At 56.1% G+C, this 15237-nt stretch overlaps 1 protein-coding gene across 1 annotated transcript in view; it reads left to right on the top strand.

Annotated features, from left to right (window-relative positions):
• TFEB (transcription factor EB) overlaps positions 1–13351 on the top strand; it is a 46987-nt gene extending 33636 nt beyond the window's left edge. Inside the window, exons 2-9 of the mRNA XM_068994338.1 lie at positions 6648–6876; positions 6972–7226; positions 7730–7807; positions 9666–9786; positions 9874–9930; positions 10622–10697; positions 11489–11636; positions 12622–13351. Of these exons, the coding sequence (XP_068850439.1) occupies positions 6664–6876; positions 6972–7226; positions 7730–7807; positions 9666–9786; positions 9874–9930; positions 10622–10697; positions 11489–11636; positions 12622–13110 (1437 nt within the window). The 5' untranslated portion in view covers positions 6648–6663 and the 3' untranslated portion in view covers positions 13111–13351. The remainder of the gene's footprint in view (positions 1–6647; positions 6877–6971; positions 7227–7729; positions 7808–9665; positions 9787–9873; positions 9931–10621; positions 10698–11488; positions 11637–12621) is intronic.
• The last annotated feature ends 1886 nt before the right edge of the window (positions 13352–15237 follow it).

Here is a 15237-nt window from a genome sequence, read left to right as displayed (position 1 = left end):
GGATGGTGGAGTCAGACTGCCAGCATCCAGCCTAGCCGCTCATTAGCTCTGCGACCTTTGGCAAGTGACAAACTCTCTGTACAAGATTCTTCATCTATAAAGGGGGGTGGGGTGGGGAGGATAGTACTGGGACTCATATCATAAAGTGATTGTGATAATTATTAATAAATAAGATGTATTTAAGCATACCTGGTGCATAAACAGGTCCATACCTGGTCCATAAGCATTAGTTTATTTTTCCTCATTAAAATGATAAACATGTTCATTACAGAAAAAGAACAACATTCCAAAAGGTAGAAAGAAAGAAAAAATTGTTCATGATTTCATCATCCAAAGAAGTCAGTAATATTTTAGTTTATTTCCTCCCAAGAGGTTTTTTTACACTTGCACAATGATGATCAGATTTTATATATAACTTTGCATGCTACTTTTTGTCACTTGACATATCCCTGTGTCACTTATTATAAACACAACATTCTACGAGGAGGAACACAACCCTTTTTTTTTTTCGGACCCTGTGTCTTGTGGGATATTAGTTCCCCAACCAGGGATTGAACCTGGGAACCTGGGTCCTCAGCAGTAAAAGTGCAGAGTGCTAACCAGTGGGACCCCCAGATAATTCCAGACCACAACATAATTTAACCATCCTATTGCTGGACATTGAGATTATTTTTTATTTTTCTCCATAGAATGTGATGGACATCTCTATGCATAAAAGCCTTTTCTGTATTTGAGACTTCTTCCTCGAGCTGGCGGATATTTTTAAAGGCTTTGATATTTTTAAAGGCTTTGATACCAAGCTACCCTTGGGCGGTGGTGTTGAAGCTGCCTGGTACCAAAGGCATTTAAAAGTCATAGCCACACTTGGGTGGGGGAGGGGAAGGGTAATTTGTTCAACTCTTCTTTTATGTTCTTTAAGGTCTGCCTTCATTCTTCTGTAAAATTTTGATGAAAGTATGACACACTTAGAGAAAAGTGTGCACATTGTTGAGCAGCTGGATGCATTTTCATAAACTCGATACTCCCGTGTCACCAATATCCGCCTCACATTACAGAACATTCCTAGTCCTCCCAGCCCCCACCCCAAGCTGTCCTGTGTCCCCTCCCCTTCACTCCCCCCAAGGGTTACCAGGATCCTGAATTCTAACATAAAAGATTTGTGTTACCCCTTTCTGAACCATCTGCATAACAATCACTCTGTACGCCCGTTTGGCTTCTTTTGTTCACCCTTAAATGTCTGTGAGAGTCATCTGAGTTGTGTTTAGCAATAGTTGGTTCACTCCCATCGCTAAGCAGCATTCCAGGGCACGGAGATATCACCTCTTTATCCATCTTCCTGTTGATGGACATTTGAGTGGTGTCCAGTTTTGGCCACTATCTATAGCGCTTGCTGTGAACATTCTAGTCCATGTCCTCTGGTGCCCACAGGGATGCTTTTCTGCTGGGCAGACACTTAGGAATGGAATTGCTGGTTCTGGAGGCTCTATGTGTTTTCTGCTTCCTGCTCATATTTTTTAAAAGATCACCTGGAAGGAGGAAAAGTCCCCAAGGCAGTTCAGGCCCCGCACGTGCCTCTGCTGAGGGCTGTTTGGGGGGCCCTTCAAGAAGATCACATCCCCTCCGAAGGCTGGTGTCTGGGGCTGTAGGGGAACCTGAGTTGGGCCCTGGATGCTGGCACGTGGCTTCTGACCCTGACCTGTGCTTCCGGAGGCCACTCAGTGTCTCCACTTGGGGTCCTCAGCTGGCCTAATAACCACTGCGCTGAGCAAGGCAGGGCTTGGGCCAGATTCCAGGTGGACCTGGGGATCTCACCTTTGGACATGATTGGAAGCCAGCTGGATCCCTCACAAACCCCTAGAAAATGCCTTACTTCCTTTCCCCTTGGTTTTAAAGAATTACAGCAGAGACTTCCTTGGTGGTCCAGTGGTTAGGAATCTGTACTTCCACAGCTAAGGGTGCGAGTTTGACCCCTGGTCAGGGAATTGAGATCCTGCATGCCTCATGGTGCGACCACACACACACACACATACACACACAAGAATCATACCAGTAGCACGTCTTCATAACCCTAAGAGTTAACTGCTTCAAAAGTGGGATGAGAAACTCTAAGAACCCCTCTTTGCCCCTCCCAGCCCACCTGTCTTCCCCAGAGGTAACCACAGTGAACAGTTTAGATGTTGGGGGCCCAGTGAATCAGGCTGCCTGGTTCAAATCACCATCTTGCTACTTACCAGATATGTGACTTTGGGCCAATGACTTCACGCTTCTGCACCTCAGTTTCTCCCTGGAAATTGAGGGCAATACTAGCAGTCACTGGCTCGGGCTGTTGTGAAGAACAGATGAGTTAATATTTGGAAAGCACCTAGCACAGCCTTGACCATTGGTAAGTATTCAAGAAGCATCCTGATTCTTCCAGTCTTTTCTGCACATTTATTTATTTCCTGCCTCAGCGGGCTCTGGCTGTACATTTTATCCTGCAGTTTGATTTATCCATTCAATGCTGTGTCTCTGAGATCTTCTTCCTGATACCTGAGACCTTCCTGTCCTAGGATCCTCTTTCTACTTGCCTCTCCTCACTGATTTCTCCCCATCTTTCCCCTCCCTCTGTCCACATCTTTCCTTGGGAAAGGTTCTGGCCAGCTGTTCATACTAAGGTGTAAATGACTGACAAGGGAGGCCCCCACACAGGCTGGTGTGAAACCAGCTCTGGCCTCTGACCAGAGAAGGGCACTGCTTCAGAGAGGAGGCAGGATCCACCCATTATCGAACGCCTAAGGGCTGTTAGCCTGAAGAAGGCAATGGCAGCCCACTCTGGTACTCTTGCCTGGAGAATCCCATGGACAGAGGAGCCTGGTGGGCTGCAGTCCATGGGGTCACGAAGAATCAGACACAACTGAGCAACTCATACACACAAGGGCACACTCACTGTGTCTCCTAGAATCCTCACGACAATCCCATGAGGCAGGTGCCACTACTGATCCATTTTCACCAGGGAAGAAACCAAGGCACGGGGAGGTTGAGTGGCTTTCCCAACGCCACCCAGCCAGTATGGGCAGAGCAGGCACTTCGGCTGCCTCCATTGGACGGAGGAGCCCATTTTGGTCACAACTAAACCAGAACCCAGACTCAGCTTAGAGGCAGGCTCCCAGTGTTACTGAGTTATGCACGGTGGACCCTTTCCAGGCCTGGCAGGTCTGAGGTCAGATGTTGGGGAGGGTCTGGGGGCATTTTCATTTCCTGTGTCCCTCCTCTTAGCCCCTCCTGACTAGACTGGGCACTGGGGAGGCTCTAAGTGGCCCTCAGGCGCTGAGTGAGCACGTGTGCTTTGGGGCTTGGTGGGGAGAGGAGCCTTGAGGCAACGAGAGCCCACTACCATCTGTGCCCTCTCCGGGACCACCCCGTCTGCCCTTAGATCCCCTCACCTCTCAAGTCCCACCCTAAACTCCACACCCATCCCACTGAGCCACACCACACCCAGAGCAACCCAGGCGGGGAGGTGGGGTGGGCAGAGGATGGGGCTGGGACTCAGGGAGTGGCAGTAGCTCTGTGGGGGGTGGTGGTGGTGACAGCTTTGGCAATGGGGGTGGAAGTGGGAGAGCCAGCCTCTGTCAGAGGACAGGGCACAAGCTAAGGCGTCTGACACCCTCTGATACGCAGTCACCTCACGGTTTGCAATTCAGCATCCTCTCCCCAAGGCTCTCCTAGACCCCACGTGGGATTCCTGTGTCCATTTTACAAATGAGCAAACTGAGGCTGGCACAGCCAGTGAGAGGCTTAGCCGGGGCCCGAGCCCAGATTCTTGCCCAGCCCTTTGTCAGAGAAACAAGGGGCTCGTTCTCCCCGAGTCCCCCTGGGGCCGGCTGGCACTGCCAGGCCCAGTGTCTGCATCGCCTCGCCACCCACTGGGGCCAACTGAAGTCAGATTGTTCCTGCTCACTGCTTGTGTGAGCAGGCAGGGGGTGCAGCTGTGAGGGGAGAGGGCCGGGGTCAGAGCCCGTGAGGTTTGCAAGGCTGCAGTTGGGGAGGAGGGCCAAAGACAGGCCACCTCTCTGTGGGAGCACAGGACGGAGGAGGGGAGAGAAGGGGGGAGTCTGCCCCTTCCTCCATGGCGACTGTCCTGTTGGGAGCTGGCCAGAGGCCCCCGGGGCTGAAGCAGCCTCTTCAGGAATTCCTAGCCTAAGGGGGCAGAAAAGCGAGGAAGGGAGATGAGGTAATGGCCACTGACTACTCAGCCTGCAAGGTGGACAGAGCCGCTCCACTTTATAGGTCAGGCTGCAGGGTGGTTAGAGGGAGCCCTGGCCTGGGGCCAGGTGGCTGGGGCTCCATTCCTGGCCCTGGACCAACCAGACGCGCAACCTGGGACAAACGCCTTCCCAGCTCTACAAGGAGACAGAATCCCCAGCCCCGCCCACGACGGGCCGGGGAGCCAGACTGGCACTGGGTCCCGGCTCTGATCCCGCTGCAGCACGCTCAGCCTCCCTGTGCCACCGTCTCTCCTCATCTGTAGGAGGAGAATAACCAAGGCTACCAGAGGGGGCTGTTTGAGGTGAAGGTGTTTGGAACCCTGCCCAGCACACAGTGCATGCTCAGATAGGATGCAGATTATTATTAGTTCCCCGATCTGGTGATTTTCATTGAATATCTGCCAGCGTGTGCTCAGTTGCTCAGTCACCTCCGACTCTTTGCAGCCCCATGGGCTGCAGCCCGCCAGGCTCCTCTGCCTAAGGAATTTTCCAGGCAAGAATACCGGAGTGGGTTGCCATTTCCTTCTCCAGGGAATCTTCCCAACACAAGGATTGAACCCATGTGCATTGGCAGGTGGGTTCTTTACCACTAGTGCCACCAGGAAGCCTGTATTTTCCAGTACCTTCCTCTAGTGCCGACGTAGTCTGATGTCTGGCACTCGGCAGAACATGCCAGCCTGTACTGCTTTCGCTTGTCACCCCCAGATGTATGGGTCTCATTCTTAGGACCTTGGGGTGCAGCTCCGGCCTCTGGTCACTGCGGCTGACCTGCCAGTCTTGTGCTGATCCACCACTTACTGACTCAGTTTACCAAGTGCCCTCGCTGCACTCAGGGAGGACAAGGTGCCCCGAAGTAACCCTCTCTGTGTGGGGTTACCATGACCCAGGGACTTGCCTTTCTCACTTTCTGGACTGTAGATGCCATGGGCTCAGGGCCTACAGCTGGCTCAGTGTGGATGACCAGTGCTGGTTCATAAATAGTAAACATTCCCTGTATACATTTGTAGAGGCCTGAGGCACAGCAGTGAACAAGACAGACAAAATGCCTGCCCTGGGGGGAGTTTGCATTCCTGCTGAGAGATAGATAGAGGATGAATTGAAATAACTAAGCAAAAATGCATAATATTTAAGATGGTGATAAGTGACAGAGAGAAACTTAAAACAGGGAAGGGGCATAGAGTTGGAGGTGGGGGTGCTGGTTTAGCAATGTTGAATAGGGTAGGAGGTGACACACTTGAGCGGTGGGGGTGAAGGAATAAGCCTTGGTGGCATCTGGGGGATGGGCATCCCAGGCAGCGGGAAGCGCAGGTGCAAAGGCCCTGAGGCAGGAAACATGCTTCCTGCGTTTGAGGCATTAGGTGTGGCTGGAACAGGTGGAACAGGGAGGAGAGTAGGAGGTGATGGGGTCACAGGAGACCATCAGGTGGGGACAGATCAGAGAGGCCTTTTTATGGGAAGGACTTCAGCTTTTACGCGGAGAGAAATGGGAACCATGGAGAGTTCTGAGCCGAAAGAGAGACAGTCTCTAACTTAGGTTGTAACAGGATCCCTCTAATTATCGAGTTGCAAGTAGAATGTCGTGGGGCCAGCTGGAGGTTAGGAGGCGCCGTCAGGAAGCCAGGTAAGGCATGGCAGAGGCTGGGCCCTCCCTGGGGGCAGCGAGGCGGTAGCAGAGGAGGATGTATTTGGGGTCATATCTGGCAGGCTTACCAGGTGGCATGAGAGAGAAAAAGGGGTCAAGACTGACTCCAAGTTTGGGGTGCTGACATACTAGAACAGATGAAGGGAGCATGAATGAATCTCTGGCCCAAGAAACCAGCAGGCTTGGATTTAAGTCTCGGCTTTGCCATCCACTTGCTCAGTGACCTTGAGCAAACCTCCCGCGCGCCCTCCTGCTCCCGTGAAATGCGGTCGCCTTTGTCCTGGTCTCTCCCCAAGAGCCCATGCACTTGGTCTTGCTTGTTTTTGTTGTTGTTTTGTGTTTGTTTGGCCGTACCGTACGCGGGATCTTATTTCCCAGACCAGGGATTGAACCCGGGACCCCTGCGGTGGAAGTGTGGAGTCCTAAGCACTGGACTACCAGGAAAGTCACAGGAGACATTAGAGACATGGGTTCGATCCCTGGGTTGGAAAGGTCGCCTGGAGGAGGGCATGGCAACCCACGCCTGTATTCTTGCCTGGAGAACCCCCATGGACAGAGGAGCCTGGTAGGGTACAGACCGTGGGGTCACACGGAGTCGGACATAACTGAAGCGACTGAACACAGTTCCCAGACCAGGGATTTGAACCCAGGCCCCCTGCCGTGGAGGCTCGGAGTCCTCACCGCTGGACGGCCAGGGAAGTCCCGAGACCCCGTGCAAGTTGCAGGGCCCCCTGCCTCACTGCCCTGCAATCTGTCCCCAGGGAGCCGGCAGCCACCATGGCGTCGCGAATCGGGCTCCGCATGCAGCTCATGCGGGAGCAGGCGCAGCAGGAGGAGCAGCGGGAACGCATGCAGCAGCAGGCCGTCATGCATTACATGCAGCAGCAACAGCAGCAGCAGCAGCAGCAGCTGGGGGGGCCGCCCACCCCAGCCATCAACACCCCCGTCCACTTCCAATCTCCGCCACCAGTGCCTGGGGAGGTGCTGAAGGTGAGGCCTGAGGCTTGGGCTGGTCCCCTCCAACCCCTGCCCCGGTCCCTCGGAGCTCCAGCCTGGAACCTTTTGCCTCCTCCTGCCTCTCCCAGGTGCAGTCCTACCTGGAGAACCCCACCTCCTACCACCTGCAGCAGTCCCGGGACCAGAAGGTGCGGGAGTACTTGTCTGAGACCTACGGGAACAAGTTTGCCGCCCACATCAGCCCCGCCCAGGGCTCCCCAAAGCCCCTGCCAGCCGCCTCCCCAGGTGTGCGGCCCGCACACGTGTTGTCGTCCTCAGCCGGCAACAGTGCTCCCAACAGCCCCATGGCCATGCTGCACATCGGCTCCAACCCCGAGCGGGAGGTGAGTGCGGAGCTGGCCCGTGCCTGCCACCGGCAGAGCTGGGGCCCCGTGTTGTGCCCCTGCGGCTCCTAGTCTAATGGCAGAGGCAAGGCACTGCCCTCAGGGAGCCCCAGTCTGAGGGGAGACACAGCCCTGCCCTCAGGGAGCCCCAGTCTCCTAGGAGAAACATCATCCCTAGTTCGGAAAGCCCTGCTAGGAAGAAGCAAGAGACTCATACCGGAATGCCCAGCACACCTGCAAAGCAATGTCCTGGCAGAAGGCATAAAGCAATCTCCCTGGGCAACTTGGCTCCTTAGGAAGAGCCCTAACCTGAGCCTTGGGGCCTGGGGAACCCGGACAGCTCATGTCTCTCTGGGCCTGTTCCCTTACCCCCAGATGAGCGGGTGGGGTGAGGTGGGCTCTAAGGTCCCTCAGGTCAGCAGCTGTCCAGTACCCCTTTCCCCTCTGCCTTTCTCCAAGTGCCTTTTCCCACAAAGGGACTGTTTTTTGTTTGTTTGTTTCAGTTTGATGTCATTGACAACATTATGTGTCTGGATGATGTCCTGGGCTTCATCAATCCTGAAACTCAGATGCCCAACACGGTACTGCTGGCCAGGGCAGGGCGGGTGTGTCAGGGGGAGGGGCAGAGGCCACCCAAGAGCCGTGACCCAGGAGAGAACTAGAGACAGGGTCCTCACCTGGGCGGAGATGGTGTCTCGCTGCAGAGATGAGAGTCACCTCCATCCAACCATGTGACGAGGGCCCAGGCCCAGGAGAATTGTGCATCCAGAGACATGTCCCTTAGCCTGTGTGCGTGGTGGGGCTTCAGTGGGGAGGGGTGTCTGGGGAGGGCTGCCCAACTTGGGATGGGGCGGGTGGGGGGCACTGGTGCTGAGGGGAGCAGTGTGGCTCCAGGAAGGCCTGGAGCGGATGAGTTCCCTAGGGATATGGGGCTCTTCTCTACCTGGTAAAGAATCTGCCTGCAATGCGGGAGACCTGGGTTCGATTGCTGGGTTGGGAAGATCCCCTGGAGAAGGGAAAAGCTAGCTACCCACTCCAGTATTCTGGCCTGGAGAATTCCATGGACTGTATAGCCCACTGGGTCGCAAAGAATCGGACACGACTGAGCGACTTTCACTTTCACTCCTCTACCAAGGGCTTCCCTGGTGGCTCAGACGGGAAAGAATATGCCCGTGATGCAGAAGACCCAGGTTCGATCCCTGGGTTGCGAAAATCCCCTGGAGAAGAGAATGGCGACCCACTCCAGTATTCTTGCCTGGAGAATCCCATGGACAGAGGAACCTGGTGGGCCACAGTCCACAGGTTCCCAAAGAGCTGGACACGATTGAGCCACTCACACACATGCACACACCTCTACTAAGCCTGCGGCCCAGTGGAGCACAGGCCTGTGCCCCTCCCTCTGAGGGGGAAGTGCTATCAGGCCTGCTTGGTCCTCCGCCTCCAGCAGCCTTAGCAGCAGTCATGGTCCAGCCTTCCCCTACAGGTTCCTGGGTGGGTGGGAAAGGGCCAGGCTTAGAATCTAGATGCCTATCTTTGGCTGTGACCCTGGGAAGTCCCTTAACGGTTCTGAACCCCTGGGGATGGTGGGCAACTTAGATAAGGCAAGACATTGGGGACGAGTTCTGTGCAATGGGGGACAGGTATTTACATTGAGCAGGGGAAACTGGGGTATCTTCTCCCCTTTTTTTGGAGCTCCATGAGCCTTAGCTGCTCACTCCCGCCCTTGGGGCCCTGGCCCTCGATGCTGTGGGAGGTCAGGGAGTCAGTTCTCCATGACCGCTGCCCTGGTGCCAGTGTGGCTCAGCAGGATGGAAAGCCTGCTGCTGCCAGCAGGGCCTTGGAGGGCTGGGAGGGGAGAGAGCAGGGCACAGCAGCTGGCCCTGTCCGTGGTTCCCCCTGTACTCTGCAGGGTTCTGGGCCTGTGATTTTGCTTTTCGTGAACGTGTGGTAGGAGATCTTTCCAGAACTCAGATCTTTTCCTGTGGGGCCCCCGTTTAACCCCTCAATGGCTGCCTGTCGTCAAGCACCAGGGTCTCTGCAAGTGGAACCTGCCCTCCTGGGTCCCCCAGCATTGCCCGCATCACGCTCTGCGCTCGACAGCTCCTTCCGGTCTGCTTCTCTGCTCAGCCACCCCCTGCTCTAGTGCCCTTCCTCACCACGCCCTCTGGAAACCTTCCAGAAACTCCAGATTAGGTGCTCCTCCCCCAGGCTTCTACAGGCCCTATCTCCCCTCCTGCCGCTGCTTCCAGCAGCACTGGGTGCTGCTCGCTGAGGGCAGGGGCTGCCTCTGCAGCTCTGGACTCTGCCCAGACTCTGACCCCAGCGTGGTCTCCCCAGCTGTCCTGGGGAATCGCTGTTCCTGGGGCGATGGGCCCTGGGGAGAGGCCCCCGCAGAATGGGGGCCGCTCACTGAGTCTTCTTCCCTGCCTCTTCCTGCAGCTGCCCCTGTCCAGCAGTCACCTGAATGTGTACAGTGGAGACCCCCAGGTCACCGCCTCCCTGGTGGGCGTCACCAGCAGCTCCTGCCCAGCCGACCTGACGCAGAAGCGTGAGCTCACAGGTATTGCCCGCTGCCTCCGGGAGCGCCCCCATCCCGGCTGTGTCTCCCCAGCACCTCCCCTCCCAGCTCTCCTCTTCTGTTCTCCAGATGCTGAGAGCCGGGCCCTGGCCAAGGAGCGGCAGAAGAAAGACAATCACAACCTCAGTGAGTCTCCCCTGCCCCTCTTCCTCCTCTCACCTGGGCTGGCTCCAAAGCTACCCTCTGACGTGCAGCTTCTAGGAAGGATTCCTTACATGAGGCCTTAAAATCCTGGTATTGGCGTGACTGGATTCAGCCTCTTCCCACCAGTCCTTGTTAGGAGGTGGGGGGAGAGGTGCTCCAGGGAAGAGATATTCATGAAATTCCCAGAACTTCAGAGGCAATGAGTTTATCAGATTGTTTTCTTTAGGGCGTGGAGCCTTCTGAGCACTGGATCAGGCCTCTCCAGGCAGCTTTGTCTGCTACAGTCTTCCCCTCCTTAATCATGTCTGGCCTGCCCCCAACCCTCTTACCCCCACAGCCACCCCATTTGGTGGTGGTGGCGGTTATTCCGTTGCTTGGTCGTGTCCGACTCTTTGAGACCTCACAGGCTGCAGCATGCCAGGCTTCCCTGTCCTTCCCCATCTCCCAGAGCTTGCTCAAACTCATGTCCATCGAGTCAGAGATGCCATCCAACCATCTTGTCCTCTGTCATCCCCTTCTCCTCCTGCCGTCAGTCTTTCCCAGAGTCTTCAATGAGTTGGCTCTTCGCTCATGTCACCCGTTCCTTCCCAGAAGAACTAAGGCTTCCCTCCTTGGGCTGGAAGGTGGGGTCCTCATCTCCCCAATTGTTTCCCCCGATGTTTGTTACTTCTAGTTGAAAGGCGACGGAGGTTCAACATCAATGACCGCATCAAGGAGCTGGGCATGCTGATCCCCAAGGCCAATGATTTGTGAGTAGATTTTCTGGAGAAAGGGGAGGGGAGAGCAGCAGCTCACAGGTATCATCTGCTGGTTGCCAGGGGGAAAGGATGGGAAGAGAATCCCCTTTTGCTTCTTAGAGATCTTATCATCTGTTTGGGAAAAGAAGAACCTTCCATCCCCTAACTAAGAAAGGCTCAAGACAGGAAGGAGTACAGGTCCCAGAAGTAAGGGTGGGGTCAGGGAGGCTTCCTAGAGGAGGAGTCATGCTAGGAAAGTTTGCTGAGGCCACCAGACTGGTGCAGAGGTGGTCTGGGGACAGGAGTCATGAGGGTCGAGAACAGGTGTGGGTTTTGGTGGCAGGAATGGGAGGCTTGGGGAAGGAGGCTGCTCCGAAATGCCTGGTTCCTGGGCTTGCAATGCAGGAGACCCGAGTTCCCTCCCTAGGTTGGGAAGATCACCTGGAGAAGGGAACAGCCACCCACTCCAGTGTTCTTGTCTGGGAAATCCTGTGGATAGAGATGCCTGGCAGGCTATAGTCCACAGGGTTGCAAAGAATTGGACACGACTGAGCGACTGGCCCTTTCACTTGGGATTAACGAGGTGGGTGGTGGCACCACAGTCACTTGGGAGGGCACATTTGCAGATGGAGATTGGCCTCCTCCATAAATAGGGGTTGGTCAGGTCTGGGGTTTGGGGCAAAATTGGGACCGGCAACATCAACTCTGAAACCACAGCAGGGTTTTACGTCTACCCACGAAACTCCTGGCCAATCCTAGCCCCCTCCTCTGAGCATGAGCCTCTGATTCTGCCTGGCCTGCAGGGACGTGCGCTGGAACAAGGGCACCATCCTCAAGGCCTCTGTTGACTACATCCGGAGAATGCAGAAGGACCTGCAGAAATCCCGGGAGCTGGAGAACCATTCTCGGCGCCTGGAGATGACCAACAAGCAGCTCTGGCTCCGTATCCAGGTCTGGGTCTTGAACCTGGTCCTCTTGGGTGGCTCTGACTCCTAACCCCTGGCCTGAGTCCTGACCCCAGGGGCAGTGCTTACACTTCTGCAGTTAGAGATGGAGGGATGATCCCCATGGGGAAGGAAGACGTATCAGTCAGGATGTTACTGTTGGGTAACAAACAATCCCCAGCACTTTAAGCAGCAGATGTCAGCTGGAGGGTCTGCTCTGCGAGACTCATTTTAGGATCCAGACTGGTGGATAGTACATCTAGAGCTGGTTTTTAAAGCCCCATGTCACTCTTAGGGTCCTTTCTGCTCACATTTCCTTGATCAATGCAAGCACATGCCTACACCTAACTTCAAGGGGGCAGGAAAGGGTAAACCTACCTCTGTGGGAGGCAGAGAGCTGGAATTACTTGGCAGGGAGTGCCCATAGTGAGCAAGAGAAAGAACAAAGGCTTGGGAAAGTCCATGCTACCACCTACAGCCACCTAGTCCTGGCTCTGTTGTTGAAGGCCTTTTGTCCTCTTTGGGCCTGACACTGGTCACCTATATAAAGGGCAATTGGCCTGCAGCTTCAAAGATTTTCTATTTCTTCTGGTAGATAATACGATTCACATTGCAATCCAGCACACATAGTCAGCTCAAAGTGAAAAAAAATCAAAGTTTCATGAAAGAACCCTCATCCTTAATAGATGCAATGCATTCTGATAATTTCTAGTCTAGTCTAGTCTAGGCAAGTCTATTTCAATTTAAAAAAAAATAGAGAGCTGTTCAAGGCTCAACTGTAGCGGTTTCCCAACCCACTAATGAGTTGCGACTTGTAGCTGGAAAACACGCTGGTGAAGACTCTAGAGCTGCCCTATGCTTGCTCCCAGCTGAGATATTTTGTGGTCTTGAGTGCCACAAAGGGAGGGTCAAGGGCGGCAGCGGGGGTTGGGGTGGGCGGCAGCGGGTTCCCAGGGGTGGGCGCCTTCAGCCTCTTTCTTTCCCACCCGCAGGAGCTGGAGATGCAGGCTCGGGTGCATGGCCTGCCCACCACCTCGCCCTCTGGCATGAACATGGCCGAGCTGGCCCAGCAGGTGGTGAAGCAGGAGCTGCCCAGCGAGGAGGGCCCTGGGGAGGCCCTGCTATTGGGGGCTGAGGTCCCTGACCCCGAACCACTCCCAGCTCTGCCCCCTCAGGCCCCGCTGGCCCCTCCAGCCCAGCCGCCCCAGCCACCATCCCCATTCCACCACCTGGACTTCAGCCACAACCTGAGCTTTGGGGGCGGGGGCAACGAAGGGCCCCCAGGCTTCCCCGAACCTCTGGGGCCAGAGCATGCCTCCCCGTTCCCCAACCTGTCCAAGAAAGATCTGGGCCTCATGCTCCTAGACGACTCCCTGCTCCCACTGGCCTCCGACCCCCTCTTCTCCACCATGTCCCCTGAGGCCTCCAAGGCCAGCAGCCGCAGGAGCAGCTTCAGCATGGAGGAGGGCGACGTGCTGTGACCTGGGCGACAGGGGCGGGCCTGGGGTCTGGGAGGGCCAGAGCCACTGCCCCCCCACCCTTCAGGCTGCACTTGTGTGTGAAGTAGCCCCTGCCCGGCCTCACTCCTCCCGTCGGCCCCCCACCCCGTGTGGACTTAGTGCCCGCTTGGCAGCCTGTGGGTTGGAAGCCCCCCACCCAGGGGCAGCTCTTTTCACGGGGCTGGGCAGGAATAGGCCTCCAGCCCAGCTCCTCCCAGAGGTGAAATCATGAGGGCAAGGCGAGGGGGCACTGCAGAGGGGGGACAAGGTGTGCTGGAGGTAAGAAGTCACCTTACCTTTGAGCCTGGTCCCCCCATCAGTGAAGGAGGACTCATTGGAACCAAGGGTCCAGAAGTTCCTTCTTGGAGGCATGGACTGGTCCAGGGGTGCCCAGGCTTGCCTTTCTGGCACTCCCCCCACCCCCCCTTTGGTGCTAACAGCTCTCCTCCAGGTGGTGTGAGGGCGGGGGTAGCCAGAAGAGGGGGCGCTGGGTTCAAGTTAGAATGTGGGGTCACTGCTGGAAGAGCAGCTCCCCTCAAGGCTCCCCACTTTGTGCCTTTAGTAAACACTGTGCTTTGTACCCGCTTGTCCTGTCTCTTTGGAGGGGGTCTGGGGGCCAACAGATGCCGGGGAGGAGTCAACCCAATGGACTCAGTTCAGATGCCCCCGAAGGGGATCGGGGCTGGGGGATACAGACAGCAGGGACTGAGTCCATCGCCTGGTTCCCCCAGCTCCCTAGCAGGGCCCCATGGAAGCTGGAGATGTAGCCTTACTTAGGGGTCTTGGGTGCTTCTGGGGGCTGTCCCTCCCCATGGCCACAAGGTGGCGCTGCCGCCCCGCTGGTCTCACACCTCCTGCTGAGGCCTGAGTTGGCTGAGCCCGGTGACTGGGAGACCCTGTTGCTTGGAAACCAAGTCTACAGCTCCTGGGCACTGTGGGCCCAGACTACCCGGGCTGGGGACGGTGGGCATGTTTCTCCTGTCCCCACCCCCAGTTCTTTCCTCTACATAGGTGGGCTGCCTGCTCTGTGGGGGCAAGGCCCAGGACGAGCTCCCTAGGTTATGAGAGTTAAGTGGGTTATGGGAGAGGGACCCACGTGAACTACAGTTGGGAGGAGGTGGCACCAGGGTGAAGGTTCTGCTCCGGCACCCTCAGGCGTGGAGACCCCTCCCAAACCCCTTCCTCTCTGGGCTAAAGGCTCTCTCACCCCACAGGGGTTCCTGGGGGGCCTCTGCTCCAAGACCCTGGGGCTTTATGACGTCAGTCAGGGTTGGGGAAATGGGCTTGGGACAGACAGGGGTGAGGGGGTGTGCCTCTTGAGCCAGGGGTGTCTGGGGGAAGGGAGGAGAGCATCTTTGCCATCTCCCTCGACTTCCCACAGTCTTTTCAGGCAAAGACCAAAATGGCTTCCCCCTCTTGGGGCCTTGTGAGGACAACTGGGCCTAATTAAAAAAAAAAAAAAATCCCAAGATGAAAATGGCTAAGAGGGCAATTTCCTCCTTGCAGAACGGGAGATCAAATCAACGTTGGAGCAATTAACGTGTGAGGGAGAGGTGGAAAGGGCCGGGTGTGTGTGTGCTGATGACGGCCGGGCCGGGGATTAATCTCAAGGTCAGATGGAGCTGTGGATGCCTTTGTGAGTCGGAGCTCGCACAAGCATGGGCACCTCCTGCCCGTTCCAGGCCCCACCCCACAGCCGGGACCTGCCCACGGCCTGGGAGCCTTTCTTCTCCTGAGGCAGGTCCTGAGCTCTGGCTGGGGGAGGCGTGAGGGTGTGGAAATCTTCCGAGGCTCTCCTTCAGGCCACAGAGGCTCTCTCCTCCCCCAATCTGTTCTTTCTTTTCACCCTGGGGACTGACTCAGGGGAGTAGCGTGCTGCCCTCCCACTTCTTCAAGCAGCCTCTCAAGACCATGGTATCCTCACCTGCCTACTGGCTTCCGGCCCCGAGGTTCCTTCAGCCTGGCCACCACCTGCAGCTGGACGGTCCAACGGGGTGTGCTGAGGGTGTGGGTGTGGGTTCTGCCCACAAGAGGGCGCTCAGAGCCAGGCGTGGGCAGTGGCCAGAAGGTGAGCAGTCTCCACTTGGTTGTGCTTTTCAAGCTGCAATC

Source organism: Capricornis sumatraensis, chromosome 22 (assembly GCF_032405125.1).
Source record: "Capricornis sumatraensis isolate serow.1 chromosome 22, serow.2, whole genome shotgun sequence".
Classification (NCBI taxonomy): domain Eukaryota; kingdom Metazoa; phylum Chordata; class Mammalia; order Artiodactyla; family Bovidae; genus Capricornis; species Capricornis sumatraensis.
Note: the sequence above shows the minus strand (reverse complement) of the source record. Positions and strands in the feature narration are given on the sequence as shown.